The sequence below is a fragment of the Berghia stephanieae genome, chromosome 5 (genome assembly GCF_034508935.2).
Source record: "Berghia stephanieae isolate SIO BIC M18660-M18661 chromosome 5, UCSD_Bste_1.3, whole genome shotgun sequence".
NCBI lineage: Eukaryota > Metazoa > Mollusca > Gastropoda > Nudibranchia > Aeolidiidae > Berghia > Berghia stephanieae.
In genome coordinates, this window is record NC_088364.1 from 51,355,538 (window position 1) to 51,370,430 (window position 14,893).

Sequence of the window (14,893 nt, forward strand, 5' to 3'; positions counted from 1 at the left end):
TTATTATTATTATTATTATTTGACATAGCGCTGGAATCAAAAAATAGTGCTCAAAGGCACTTTACAAAAAAAGGACAATCATTTAATAAAACTGATACAAAAGAGATCAATAGAAGTTTGTTGTGCACCTTATTACTATTTTTAAAAAAACAAAAAAAACCCCAAAAAACAACAAACATTTAATTAACTACTCCCAATCATTGAATCATAACTTACCTTGTGAATGAGTAAGTATTTGAAAGACTGGTCGGTTTTATACACTTTGACAACATGCTCTGGCATGTCATTTCCGTCATCAACAGTAAGACCTATTGACGTAATATCGGGGTTGGAAGCGCTCAGGTGATTACTAAGGGTGGTACCCCCACCTCCACTTCCTCCTAGAGTGTTGGATGAGGAAGATGAGGTAGAGGATTTCCGAGATGGTTTGGAGTATAGACTTTCATCTGAATGATTGATGGATGAGGAGCTATCACGGCTGGAAATTGAATTCAGGAGAGAAAGGAGAAAAATGACAACTTAGATTTCAAAAAGAGAAATCATATGATGATAACTGTTAACGCAGGAAGGGGAGGTAAAGACGGTGTTTTTTAAATGTTTATTTTTTTAAAAAGAAGGTTTGTAATTTTTAAAAAAATCGTTTCATATCTCTCACCTACCCACCTGATATCCGCATATTGAGATATTTTACATACATGTCATTTAAAAAAAAAGAAGTAATTCTTACTATAAACGCGATCATCTGTCTTATTCTGATCACCTTTATAATACTTGGCTTAGTGGCACAGATAATAGAGAGAATACTTCTTCAAATAATTAAAATAAATAATAATTTTTTTTTTTTAAATCAAAGTAAAATCAATCTCTTACCCATTGAGATTCTTGGGCATGAAATTCATTCGAGTTAAAGCTTTCCGCAATCTAGAATTGGACCCAAATATTCCTCCACTCCTCTTCTCAGACTTTTTTCCATCTCCATGTTCCTCATGAAAGATAGGGACTGTCGAGTCAAGGTCTGGCACTGACAGTCGTTGTTTGGGATTTGGTACATGGCCATCTTCTCGCTTCACTTTACGTGGTGTATTCTTCTCATTGGCTCTCAACATTTCTTTAAATTCTAAAAAAGCAAACAGGAAATAAGTTTTAAACAAACAACAAAACAAACAAAATGACATACTTGAACTATTCAAGACATAATATGAAAATTTCTAAATATTTATCATAAAACCAAATAATTTTTAAAAATTTAATCAACATTTTAAAATAATAATTTTTTTTTTTATATGTCAGATGAAAATAAGTTATTAAAGTGGGCGTAATTAAGAGTAAGTGACAGGTATGAGGGCAGCCTATTACTAATATCAATATTTTATTTAGGAGCAGCGGGGCTCAGTGGTATGATCTTTGGTTCATACCCGAAATGTACCGAGTTTGTATACTCGCTGCTTTGTGTAGCCTTTGCAAGTCACCTAGCCATAGCTCAGTTTGCGGCGCTGCAAAATGGCTGACGCCTGGGTTATTCCAGTCTTCCCTTGGAATAGACCCCAAAGACACAATTTCCCCTATGGGATGAATAAAGGGAATTTTAATTTCATTTATTTTTTCATTCTAATTCAATCGGTAGAGCTTGAGCAACTGCATGAAGATGAATCAGATATGTTTCAAATCAGTATATAGTCAGAATTTATTTTCCCATCCCTCCATTTATCCAGTGAAGATTGAGTAGCTAGGTCTGTTTGAAATTAATGAAAGTACTTAGTCTATCTAATGGGATAAGAAATAATTGTTTTCTTCTAATTCACGAAAAATAAACCAAAAAATAAACTAAAACTTACCACCTCATGGCTAAATAAAACACTTTCCATGAACTTACCTTGTAAATTAGATTTGACAGTAATGGAGAGATGAGTGGTTCCCCTTAAAATCTCTAATGCTTTATTATAGTAGATATGTTTGAATTTGTGGCCGTTCACCTCCAGGATCTGAAATGGCAATCAAAATAAAAACACACAACACTTCAGTTTTCAATTAATAATAATAATAATAATAATAATATAATAATAATAATAATAATAATAATAATAATAATAATAATAATAATAATAATAATAAAATAATAAATAATAATAAAAATGTACATTCATATAGCGCTTATGCCGAAGCTTCGAAGCGCTTCACATTGACCATCAGTAAAAAACTTTACACACTGCAGATTCGGACATACAAACAAAAGCTCACACGCATCCAATTACTCACACACACACACACACATCCATATACACATTGTACATAAATATATTACTCACACACACGTGTGTGTGTGTGTATATATATATATATAATATACACACACGTGTGTGTGTGTATATATATATATATATTTTATATATATACACACGTGTGTGTGTGTATATATATATATATATATATATATATATATATATACACACAATCATACACACACAAACACATCGTATACACGTACACACTAAATATGCATACATGCATATAACACATATACACACACACACACACGCAATTAACTAAATGTATAAACTCTGCAACTATACATCACATTTTGTAAATTTATTATTTGATTTTTAAAAACAGGTTCCGCTTATCAAATAAAAGTAACCTCACCCTTATATGTCTCATCAGCAAGATTTCATTTACAAAATGAGTGCCCAATAAACATTTTTCTTTCCTTACCTGGTCCCCTCTCTTTAAGCCTTCTTCTGCTGCCTTTGACTGGGGTTGAACTTTTATAACAAAAATTCCATGGCCTCTCTCAAGGCCACCAAGGATTGAAAAATGAAGGATTTCATCTCTAGTAGCTCTGGTCAGTGTGATGGTGCGAACTCGAGCTTTTGCTGCACATGCCATGTTTAAAAGGCTCAACTGACCCATCATTTTCTATAAATAAAAATGCATATTATTATAGGTTTTATGTTAAGACAAAATTATATATATATATATATATATATATATATATTATATATATATATATATATATATATATATATATATATATATATATATATATATATATATATATATTATATATATATATATATAGGAGACATTATCAACATTTTGTAGATAGCTGTAAGGTTTTTCAATTAAATACAAAACATTGTTTTAAAATGCCCTATCCCAAATGTCAAAACAAGCATAACTTGACCAATAAGCTATTTCCTGATTTCATCATTATTATTTTTGATGGAATGGAAGGAAGGAGGAGAGGATAAAAAAAGAACACATTGTAAGCAATGCGAAGAAAAAGAAAAAACTGATAAATCAATAAAATAAATGTGTGGTCTCCTGAGGAAAACACAGAACAAGATGACAACAATTGTTCTGAGCTATGAGCGACTGCCGAAACTGAATAACAGTTAATCTTGATGTGTAAAATATATAAATGGTTCAAATACATTCAAAGAAAGTAATTTTTCAAATTTTGTATTATCCATTTGTCACTTTACATGTGATGCTTTGGCAGTTTTTCTCTGTTTTCAATATTCTCTAATCATGGACTTTCATGACTAACTAAAACTAAATTATACATATGAATATATCAGAACGAAAAATACTCAGAGAAGGTGGTAGAATAAAAACAAGCTTTGCAAACGGAAGGTATTCCCATGGTGGCACACAAAAGGATTACAGCCCATCCTTTTCTTTGCATATCAAGGGCTTTTTAATTACACATCCTTTGAGTTTAATCAGAAACATATCAATATATTTACGGAATACCAGCAGTTAAATAACAAGCATTAAATGGCCCGAAATATTGGGGTTATCATTTTTAAATGAGTAATCTGAAGAAGTAAAATATTAGAAAACAATTAGAAAAGAAATCATTAAAAGAGAAGAATGTTAAATGTTAGCTAAACTACTAATATTTTCACAATAGTACATAATACTCAAAAGGAGTATTCTATTATCCTCAAGTGAACACTTAGAAAATTTGAAAGGAGAGATAAATATGCAAAAAAGAAATTATTAACATTTTGGTAAATAGATCGATATATGTTGATTTCTTTTTAAAAATCTACAATGTGCAACGTCTGCATCCAACCCTAACCAATGCAATTTACTCTTTTCTTTCAGTGAAGCAAAAGTGTCGTAAGAATGGTCTGTGTCAGAGTCCAAGAAAGTCCCCTTTTTGTCTTGTCATATTTGTCTTTTGCTTAATATCATAATTTCACCCACTGCGAGCATGACTCGTGTTGGATGCTTGCTAATGAAATATTTGTAAATTAGTATTTTATAACAGGAAGGTAAATGTGATAAGGTTAGGGAATAATCATTCAATGAAATTATCTGCTAAAATCAAAATAATAATAATAATAATATGAATATGAATATGAATAGCTTTATCAACATAAGGACAGGGCATTTTTGTTGGACAATATATGTAACATGTGAGGGTTGTCTTCACAAAAGTGATACGAATAGACTAAACAATCATGGCCTTTATCTTTATTGGTGCCATATTGATGTGAAGTATAAATTCCTGACATTGGGCGCCTGTATAATCAAGCCCAAACACCTAATTGCCCAATTTCACAAACAAAAAAGTCTCAAAAGGATTTTAAAATTGCATGCTTCACCCAATTTGAATCTGAAGAAAAGAAAATAATAAGATAAAGAGGAAAAGAGAAAAGAAGGGAATATAAAGAAAGGGGGAAAAAAAGAGAGACAAGAATGAGGAAGAAAGAAAGAGGGGGGAGGGGAGAGAAAGAGAGAGAGAGAGCGAGAGAGAGAGAGAAAGAGAGAGAAAGAGAGAGAGAGAGAGAGAGAGAGAGAGAGAGAGAGAGAGAGAGAGAGAGAGAGAGAGAGAGAGAGAGAGAGAGAGAGAGACAGAAAGAAAGAAAGAAAGACAGGAAGAAGAAGTCATATTGTTTTTTTGTTGTTGTTCTTTTTAAAGAAAAGGAGCAATAGTTTTGATGCATTTTAAACAGACTTTAAAAATCATAGATGAGAACAGTGTACCCAATCATGAAATAGACATAAGTTATTTATGATTCTGAAAACAAAACAAAACAAAACAAAAAATAAATTAATGGCAGATACTACGTTGAAGCCAGCCAAATTTACTTCCAAAAATCCATTCAACTTTACAATTAACAAGTAACCATCATATCTCACATCAACCCCGAACTAGTAGGATTTGATTTTAACAACCCGACACGATATCTTATTGATTTCATCAAGATAGTAGTATCAATGGTGCCGTGCCACTGACTTCAATGAAGTCACTGCAGCCTAAGTCGTAGCATTATTACTACTTTGGTATTACTGCTTTGTTTGTTTTTAGGGGTTTTTATGGCGCTCGCGATACTTTTAGATCATTTCAGCGGCAGTAAAAAAAAAAAAAAGGAAAATAATCAACGAAACGTTCATATCTGAAATTAAAAGCACCAAAGAAAAAGTAAGGCAAAGGGAACTGGTTTAAACAGGGAACAACAGTTTTCATGAGCAATCTATCAATGTGAATGTTTTGACATTATTCTAAAGTCCTATCCAGTGCAAGCAAGGGATCCCGTTATGAAGGAAAAACTGAAATGTTTACAAAGTACAATACATTAAATACCAAAAACTACTATAAAAGTACATAACAGCGAGCTGATTTATAAGGGGAAAAAATCATCTTTCAAAAGACAGGAACTGCACATTTGACTGCTTCCCTCTCAGCTGAAGATCTTTGCCAGGACCAGGAAAAAAAACCCCCAGAATAAAGGCAGAATAACATGGAGAGCGAAAACAGTTTTATGGGGACAGAAGACACATCAAAAGTGACCTCTCCAACCACCATAGGAGGTCAGAAGACCCCATCCAGCCTTTACTACTTTCTATGTCCAGATATCATGTCAGGCTATAATAAAATCAAACCATACCTGTAATGAGTCAAGTGATGCCATTCATAAACCATACTTCCTTAAATTCCCTAATGTATCGATACTCAACAAAAAAAAATACAAGGATTATGCATGATCAAATGGAAAAACAACAGGAGTACAGGCCATGACTCAAAGCAATTGTTCCAAGGTTCAGGCCTGTAAATGGCTGGTGAAAAAATTGTCAGGAACTTTGTGAACAAACGAAAATAGACCAACAGGACAAAAATATGGATAAACAAACACAACACAGATACGACGCGTCAATTGACTAGTCAAATCATGTCATTTTTTTTTTTACCCAACTCATTTATAATAAAATAAGCAAGTCCTTATTTAGGCTACCAAAAAAAAAAAAATCAGAATTATTTGAGAGAATACACATATTGCTGGGCCCAGGTCTGAGTTAGTTGTAAAATGAAAGGAAGAGAACAATTCCTACTTTTTTGAAGGATGTGTAGCGCTTAACACGAGAAGCTGCTTTATCTTTGCTCCTGTTTGTGTTAAATTTATAAACCGATTCTTTCATTTATTTGGATTAATTCTTATAGAAGAAGAAGAAGAAGAAGAAGAAGAAGAAGAAGAAGAAGAGAAAAGAAGGAAGAAGAAGAAGAAGAAGAAGAAGAAGAAGAAGAAAGAAAAGAAGAAGAAGAAGAAGAAGAAGAAGAGAAGAAGAAGAAGAAGAGAGAGGAAGAAGAAGAAGAAGAAGAAGAAGAAGAAGAAGAAGAAGAAGAAGAAGAAGAAGAAGAAGAAGAAGAAGAAGAAGTAGTGCGGTCGTGTGTGAAGGAAGAAAAAGAGAAATACTTAAGCAATCATAGTAGTAAGAAAGAAAACTTCTGCTGAGAGCAGTCAATCACCTTTTCACTTGAAGAAAATTTTTTATTTCACATTCATTATTCAGTTCAGTTTCGACAGGATACAATGAAAGCGCTGGAACGGAGATTGTCAACCGGAAAATTTGTGTGAGTCGGTCGCAAAATAGAGAAAAACAGCCTCGTCCGACATGCTGTGTGTGTTTGTTGATTACCAAAGACGCATGTGCTCAACAACTTCGATCGACAAGACTTGTGGTGAGACATTGTCAGCAACTAATCAGAAATCTACACTAGCTGGTATGCATGGGCAGCATTGGGAGCGAATACGTGGGGGAGGGGCTAGGTCCTGTAGAGTGTGTGAGTGGCGATAATTGAAAAGATGAAATTATAGAAGGAACAAAACTGACGTCACTCAGCTCCTAATTGTTTTTTTAGCCAACCATTTTTATAAGTAGTTCACATTAAATTCTATCAGTCAGACTATCAACGTTCAAGGGTACACATAGTTTTGTGCGTTGGTACGTTATATCCAGCTGGCAGATGTTATGCGTAATTTAGCTTCACAAACAGCATTAGGTTAAAGAAATAAAAACTCCTTTGTCTTTCTTTTACGTTTGATTTTTATGTTTGATTTGTCTTTTGACAAGGTAGATTTAATTTTTCTTTCTTTCTTTAAAAAAAATAAATTTCAAAATATTTATTTTTTTTCGGTCGACACTTGACAGAATTTTTCGAGCAAAGTTGTACTGTCGGAAATCCGACAATTGTAGGCAGATTTACAGGCCTGTAGGTTTAAATTTTGAACATTTCAATTATAAATATTAAAAATATCAAGTTGTCTTGTAAAATAAATATTTACAAAGATATCTCATTCAGTAGACTCACAGTATATTTTTCATAAAATAATTATATTTATCCCTTTTATGATTTCAATTTAAAAAAATTACCATTTTGGAGGTAAGCAAAGCAATATGAACACTCAATATATATATATAATATATATATATATATATATATATATATATATAATATATATATATATATATATATATATATATATTGGGAATATAATAATGAACATAGTCGGATATTCATATTTTATCTACACCGCAATATGAGTTTGTTTCCAGACACTTTCTAAAGATAAAAAATTATTAGAGGTTTTAAACATTCATGGATTCCTTTTTGAATTAAAAAGAAAACGAATAAGAAATGAATAAAAGTTATAATTTAATATATCTCAAGAACACTATGAGTAAATATACTGAAATCAGCTTGTAAGAAGAAAATTGGGTAGAGCTAAATCAATTCTTTTAAAGAAGCTGGTTCATATTGTTAGGAATGAAAGAAAATTATATAAAATGAAGTTCCAATGTACATTGACATTTATGTATTATTAGTCCTCATAAACAGAAAAAAAAAAAATAAAACAAGGAAAAGAAAAACACACAAACTAAGCATATTTAAGTGAATGCAATATAAAAATTATAACAATTGGGGTGCATGCATATTCTTGAATTATCTTAAAATTGCAGTGCAATTGAGAAGCAAGAAAAACCTATGATGTGAACAACAAGAGAGGTTCATGACTTTATTGTGTCATCATTGTTTATGTCTCAATCCAAATCTTATATCTTACTTTTTATTTAACCAATTCCCTAAATGCAATCTCAGGACGCACTTGGCAAACTAACTATTGAATTGGTAGACAAATGTGATGAATATTTGTTTGACTAAATTCTCAGTGTTGAAGATGTCAGATTTTCACTTTTTATATATATGGATATATTTACTGAGTTTCTCAGTCTTGAAAAATATGCAACTGTTGTGTAGACAATAATATAATCCAAGGCCTTATGTGTCAGTTGATGTGAAGAGGACAGTTAACAATTTATTGACACCTTGAGCAATTGATAAATCAAAACCCCGGTTCTAATCTTGAATTCCATTTATAAATGTGAGAAGATATTTGTTTTTAAAAAGCTGACAACAATAATAAGCAAATGTAAGCATATACAATGAGTACGAGGGGACAAGATTATTTGATGGGGATTGGGAGTTGAGGCTTGAAGAGAAAGCTATGCCCTTGACCTTTTTTTTTTCTCATATTATTTTGATATCATAGAAGAAGAAGCCTTACCTCAAAATCATTCTCCGACTGAGAAGAGAAAGAACGAACAAAATAAACCCCCAAACATTTGGTTAAATAATTAAAAATGTGCTCGTGTATAGAAAATGAATTGAAATACAAAGTCTATAACAAAAAGAAGACACACATAAACAGACCACAGTAAAGAACAAAATTTATATGGATCTGCTTATAAGCAGAAAAAGCAAGAGACAAACTTGCGGTGCTTTTGACTTATATTCCTACACTAAATTATTGTTTTGTCCCTCCCATTGTTAATCTTTCTTTCATTCCTTCTCTAATTCCATTCTCCCCCTCACAACACCTGTGACTAACTATGAACTATGAATCTTCCTTTACGAGTCAGGACAATCAGTTTGACAGATGCAGATACAAAGATGATATAAGAAACCTACATTTGTTTGGTGTTTTTTTTTAATCAAGTAGAAAACGTTTATCAAAAACCTCCTGGTATCATTTATCAATTTTATTTGACAAGACAAAGAATGACTTATTTAATTTTTATCAATGCTATCCTCACATTGTTATAATTTACAAGACAGTAAAATATCAACGCTATTATTTATAAGACTGTCCTTTCACTGTTATATTATAACTTAAGAAAAAGCTCTTTTGATTTACCTATTTTCTCGTATAAATGTTTTTTTGTGTACACTCTACTATACGCTTCTTAATAAAGAGTTCATTATACACCAGAATTGCCTCTGAGCATTGTTGTGTATGGATTTTGATGCTCTATATGTTGTTTATTGTCACTGTCATTTTTACGATTACATTAGTCACTGAAGTGTCACATCAGCCATGTGAAAAGAGTGCTTGCAAACATTCCTGTTACAAAAGATTTTACAAAAAGTAAAATGCAACAAACCTCCAAACATGCATTTCAAGTGCAAGTTTCAATTAACTTTAAAACCACCCTTCAAAAAATACACAAAACAGTCAAAGATAGAAAATTCCAGGACACATAAAAAAGTTAAGTCACTGACATAAAACTAGTACTCGAAAACACAGGACATACAATCATGCATTTTCTATTTTCACAATTCTCTCAAAAGTAAATTTCATGTTGAATTAAAAATCACGTTTCACAGTCAAAACGAGAAAGGGCAAGTTTTTGGAATAACAATATATGCCTCTCTTGAACAATCGTAAGTTAGCCCCAAAATAATGTAGATTGGACTTAGTTTGAGCTCTACGAGCAATTAAGCTAACTGTCTCTATACCTATGTTGTGTAATGATATGATCCACTTTAAATTTTGGGCACATAAATAGATTATGATGACCTAAGTATCTTTGATAAATTTGATAAGTACCTTTAAGTTAATAATATATAAATCATAAGTTTTCTGGACAAAATCTTAAAAACAGAGTTCTGCCATTGTATGGAAAATCTGATCATCAATGTTGACAAATTTTATTATTTATTCTGTCTTATTTTCAGTTCCATTTAAATAAAACGCAGGAAGTTCCAACCTATGAACATGAAACTTGTCAATTGAAGGGATATGATACCAAACACAGATGGGAAAGGTACATCTTTATTCTGTATTAATTCAACAATTTTTTATTTTAAGGGATAACAGGATGAACGAATCAACTTTCATCAAAACTAAATAATAAAACAACCAAAAAAAAAAACAAACAAAAAAAAAACAACTCAAAGAATAATTCTAACAGGATTCTATAAACTCAACTCAAGACTCAGAAACAAAAGTCACAGAAATACTACTCAGCAAGACAACATGATAGTATATAGACACTAATTGTTGCCAAAAACAAAACAAAAATGAGTCAAACGAACAAAATAGTATTAATTCATGCTTATCGTATGAATAATTTATCTTTTAAAAATCAGGCCACACACATTCTCTCAGAAAAATAATTTATATATATATATACTACCAAGATATCACTCACTTTCTGCAAGAAATTGAAAAAGATAAAAAAAAAAAAAAAACAGATTGAAAATTATGATATTCATTACGAATTCCCTTTTTACACAAGCTATGATATCAATTACCTGATTTCTAAATAATTATTCGAGATAGTAAACTCTGATATTGGTTCAAAAATGGCAAACAAGACAATAAACACACATAATTATGATAGTGATAATAATAAAAAATAATAAATAATAGTAATAATAATAATAATAATAATAATAATAATAATAATAATAATAATAATAATAATAATAATAATAATAACAATAATCAGAGCTGATGGTGACAAAAAATGAAAAAGGAGGGAAATTTTGAATGATTGTCTTTAAGCCCTATTTTTTACTGAACTGACACCCGCTTTTAGGGCAGTTGATATGATTAATCATCATTGATACTTTGCTGGAGAGTGGGAAACTGCACCTATTTGTTTCATCATGCATCAAGTCTGTCAGTCCCTTGATTGGGGGAAATGCAATTTTTATTATAGTGGGAAATTCCTCTTTCTGTGGATCTGAGGAAAACCATCAGCACCGAATAATAATAATAATAATAATAATAATAATAATAATAATAATAATAATAATAATAATAATAATAACAACAACATTAACAAACTTCAAAATTTCAACCTAGTACTCATCATCCCAATCAAGATGTGTAAAGTTATTGATTTGTCTATTTATAAAAAAATATTTAGTTAATATCAAACAATGGTAACTGAATCGTCAACACAAACAGCAAATACTTCACCTTTCCCCCTTATTTTTTTAAATAGACCCTCGGCTTGAAACAAAGACATAATAAGGTGTACAAACATGGACAAAAAATAAAAAATATCATTCAGCTTGAGGCAGTTCTTTTAAGGCAATTTATAGCGACGTGATGCAAGAAAATTGGCAATACAAAAGTTAAAAGGATAATCAAGGGAATGAAGCCTTATAGATTGGTAGGGTCATCTGTGATTACCCAGAAAGACAGGCGAAAAACATGACGGAAATGATGGAATGTAGAGATTGTTTTAAATGAAAAATTCTTCAGGTTAACATTCCATTCAAGATAGACAAACATTACATTGGATTTCAATTTGATTCTCTCTTCTTTTTCTTTTTATTTTCTATTTGAAAGTAAAAGCGTGTGAATTGCTGACATAAGTTTGAAAAAAAAAAAAAAAAAAAAATTATTATAAAATAGTACAATAAAATAAGAAAAAAAAAGACAATAGACTTTACCGGTGAATACTCGATCTGAGAAAAGGGGATAAAATTCAAAACAAAAGGTTAAAAATTGGATTAGTGATTTTTTAAAAGTCAAATTAACAAATTACTGTATAATCACCAAAAATAAACACATTTATATTCAATGTTGACCACTGAAACATAAAAAGATAAATATTGAATATAAAAATTAAAATGGGACATTATATCCAATTCCGAGTATTAAGAAGACTTACTTCTTTTTCTAGCAGACACTCAAAATGTTCCAAGAAACTACACATATCAGGGCTGGTTTCAAAGTCGTTGAAATGGTTGTTTACCCATAATAGCACCACTCTTGTTACCTGCCATAATTTAAAAATAAATCTTTTAGATTTCCATGCTAATTACGGCAATCAACTATATATGCATATACATCCCACCCCCCACCCAAATTCGGTTAAAACATGTTAAGAGACAACTTTAGTAATAGAAATGATAAAATTTATAACCCAATATCCACTTATACTGATGATTTCGATGGATTAATATTAACGATTCCATTTCAAATTTAACGTAAGATTTTAAGTTTGTATCAAAGATGACTTGATGGTATTAAACACAGAATACTAACGCTTGTCTTGAGTTCATCTTTCTCAAACCACTCCAATAATTTTTTGACCAAATCTAGAGGACTACTGAGGAAGGTGCGGTAGGTTAACAGGAAGTCATCTACGTAGCTTGGATCAATGGTGGAATGATTTTCTACCAGGTGCATCATGAGACGTTCACTGGTTCCCTGTTGATGGAAAGTAACCAATGTTTAAAAAATAATAACATTTAAAATTAAAACCTTTAAGTATTTCATCAAAGAGCCTTTAAACAAATTATCTTAAAAACTATGTAGTCTTGGGGGACCCCCAATAAAGCCCTTTGTGCATGTATAGTGGAGATATTGCTCAATTTTTTTTTTTGTGTGGGGGAGTTGTTTTTGTGAAGAAAAAGAAAAAAGACATTAGCAACAGAATCTATTCCTTTAAGATTTAATTAAAAGGGTTGGAGGTTTACATTGTTCCAAACAGCCTGTGTTAATTTTTTTTTGCCAATGAGCACAAAATTACTAGCAAATGTAAAATTTATAAAACTATTTTTTACAGATTGATACTTGCAAAACCTTTTTAAAATTAAGAGTTATTCTATCACCCGTTGACTCAAATGGAATTTAGAATATTTGTTAGGCATAATGATCAGTCCTTAATTTGGGAATTGCCATCTGGCCATCCTATTGCCAGATTCATTTGCACACCTCTACAGACTTTATTACCAGACTGATTTTTACCGTCGATGGCTCAAAAGATTTGCCTCAATCTATGTTATTTCCACAACAGAGTAGTATCGTGATTAAAATAGATGAGTGCCTGTTTACAATAGCCTTTGATTCTCCGCAAATATTACTGATTCACCACTAGCAATATAAAAGCGTAATAAAATATGGGCCCAAAATATCATGAAATAAAATGCTCCCTTGAAAACAAACTATGCCTCAATTGCTTATAAACAGTTATCAACATTTTAAAATAATTTCCTTCACACTGATAGATAACCAATTGACAATGGCTACTTACCCTGATAACAATGTGCCCTTTTCTATTGCCGCCATCCAGCTCTCTGTGCTCAGTCACCATCACAACATTTCCTTTCTCTTCATGACGTTTTATATTCTCTTCTCCCTATGCAGAAGTAGTGTATGGATATCAATTAAAATATTAATCAACTGTTAAGATATACATTTGTTGTTTAATGTCTTTCTTTAAACACTATTTGGTTACATACATTAATGCTCAAAAGAAAGGTAAAAATGTGGTAAGTAGGTAAAATTTATTTATTTTTAAAATTTGGTGATAGATCGTTTGCTTGTTTCGACCCCAAGATTTGGACTGAACTACCACGTGGTCTGAGGGAGTGCAAGTCTTTACCTGCCTTTAAAAAGAATCTCAAGACACATCTTTACTGTATTTGCTTCTATTGACGCTATGAATCCTTGATTTGGCTATGAATTAATTGCATTGCATCTTTTTTTTTTCTTTTTTTTTCACTCAAAATTGATAATTTATATTGTAAAGTGCCCAGAGCTTGTGTTTTACATGAGAATGAGCGCTGTATAAATGTGTATTATTATTATTATTATTATTATAATTATATATTTCCTGTCCAAGCAGTGTATCATTTAAAATTGATCAACTCTATATAACCTTACAAAATTACTCATATATTTACTACCATTGTTACCTGCTATACAATCACTAACACCATCACTTAAAATCTTGGCAAAATGGTGTGAAATGAAAATTAAGAATAAATGGAACCCGAACTATGTATTATGCATTCTGTCTAACACTCACCTGATGTAGAATTTCATAGTAGTTTGACTGTGCTATGCAGACAAATTGGCAGTCATTAACTATGGTTCTCATGACACCCTGGTGATGTAACTTTTCCATAGTGGGGCTGATGCCAAAACTATAAAGAACACCAAAAAAGAGCAATAATAAAGATTACTACAGATCTAAATATTAAAATAAAATGTTAAGTAGAATAAATTTCTTCAAAATAATTATTTTTACATATATCAAATGTTAATCAATATCTAAAAAAAAAAAAAATAAAATTTAAAGCCAGAAATTGCAGTATTTCATAACTCAGTCCATTCATCAATAACCTGCTTCCAGGACATCAAAATAAATTAAACACGAATTATACACATCAAACAAAGCAGAGGCACATTTAAGGCGATACGACTATGCAAATTGAATGATAAATTCCTTTAAAAAATTATTTTAAAAAATTGAATGGAATCAGTTATCCAAACTTCCAAGAGATGGCTTGAAAAAA

At 31.1% G+C, this 14,893-nt stretch overlaps 1 protein-coding gene across 4 annotated transcripts in view; it reads right to left on the minus strand.

The window, feature by feature from the left end:
• LOC144973137 (rap guanine nucleotide exchange factor 6-like) overlaps positions 1-14,893 on the minus strand; it is a 91,265-nt gene that overhangs the window by 24,823 nt on the left and 51,549 nt on the right. For 2 of the 4 annotated variants that reach the window (XM_078915233.1, XM_078915232.1), the window contains exons 10-17: positions 14,404-14,521; positions 13,627-13,731; positions 12,636-12,800; positions 12,259-12,366; positions 2,710-2,913; positions 1,874-1,982; positions 871-1,117; positions 217-478 (exon numbers count right to left, since the gene is read on the minus strand). In XM_078915233.1, coding sequence (XP_078771359.1) covers positions 217-478; positions 871-1,117; positions 1,874-1,982; positions 2,710-2,913; positions 12,259-12,366; positions 12,636-12,800; positions 13,627-13,731; positions 14,404-14,521 — 1,318 coding nt within the window. Of the gene's footprint in view, positions 1-216; positions 479-870; positions 1,118-1,873; positions 1,983-2,709; positions 2,914-8,855; positions 8,874-12,037; positions 12,053-12,258; positions 12,367-12,635; positions 12,801-13,626; positions 13,732-14,403; positions 14,522-14,893 lie in introns of all 4 variants that reach the window. The other 2 variants (XM_078915230.1, XM_078915231.1) reach the window with 2 other exon arrangements.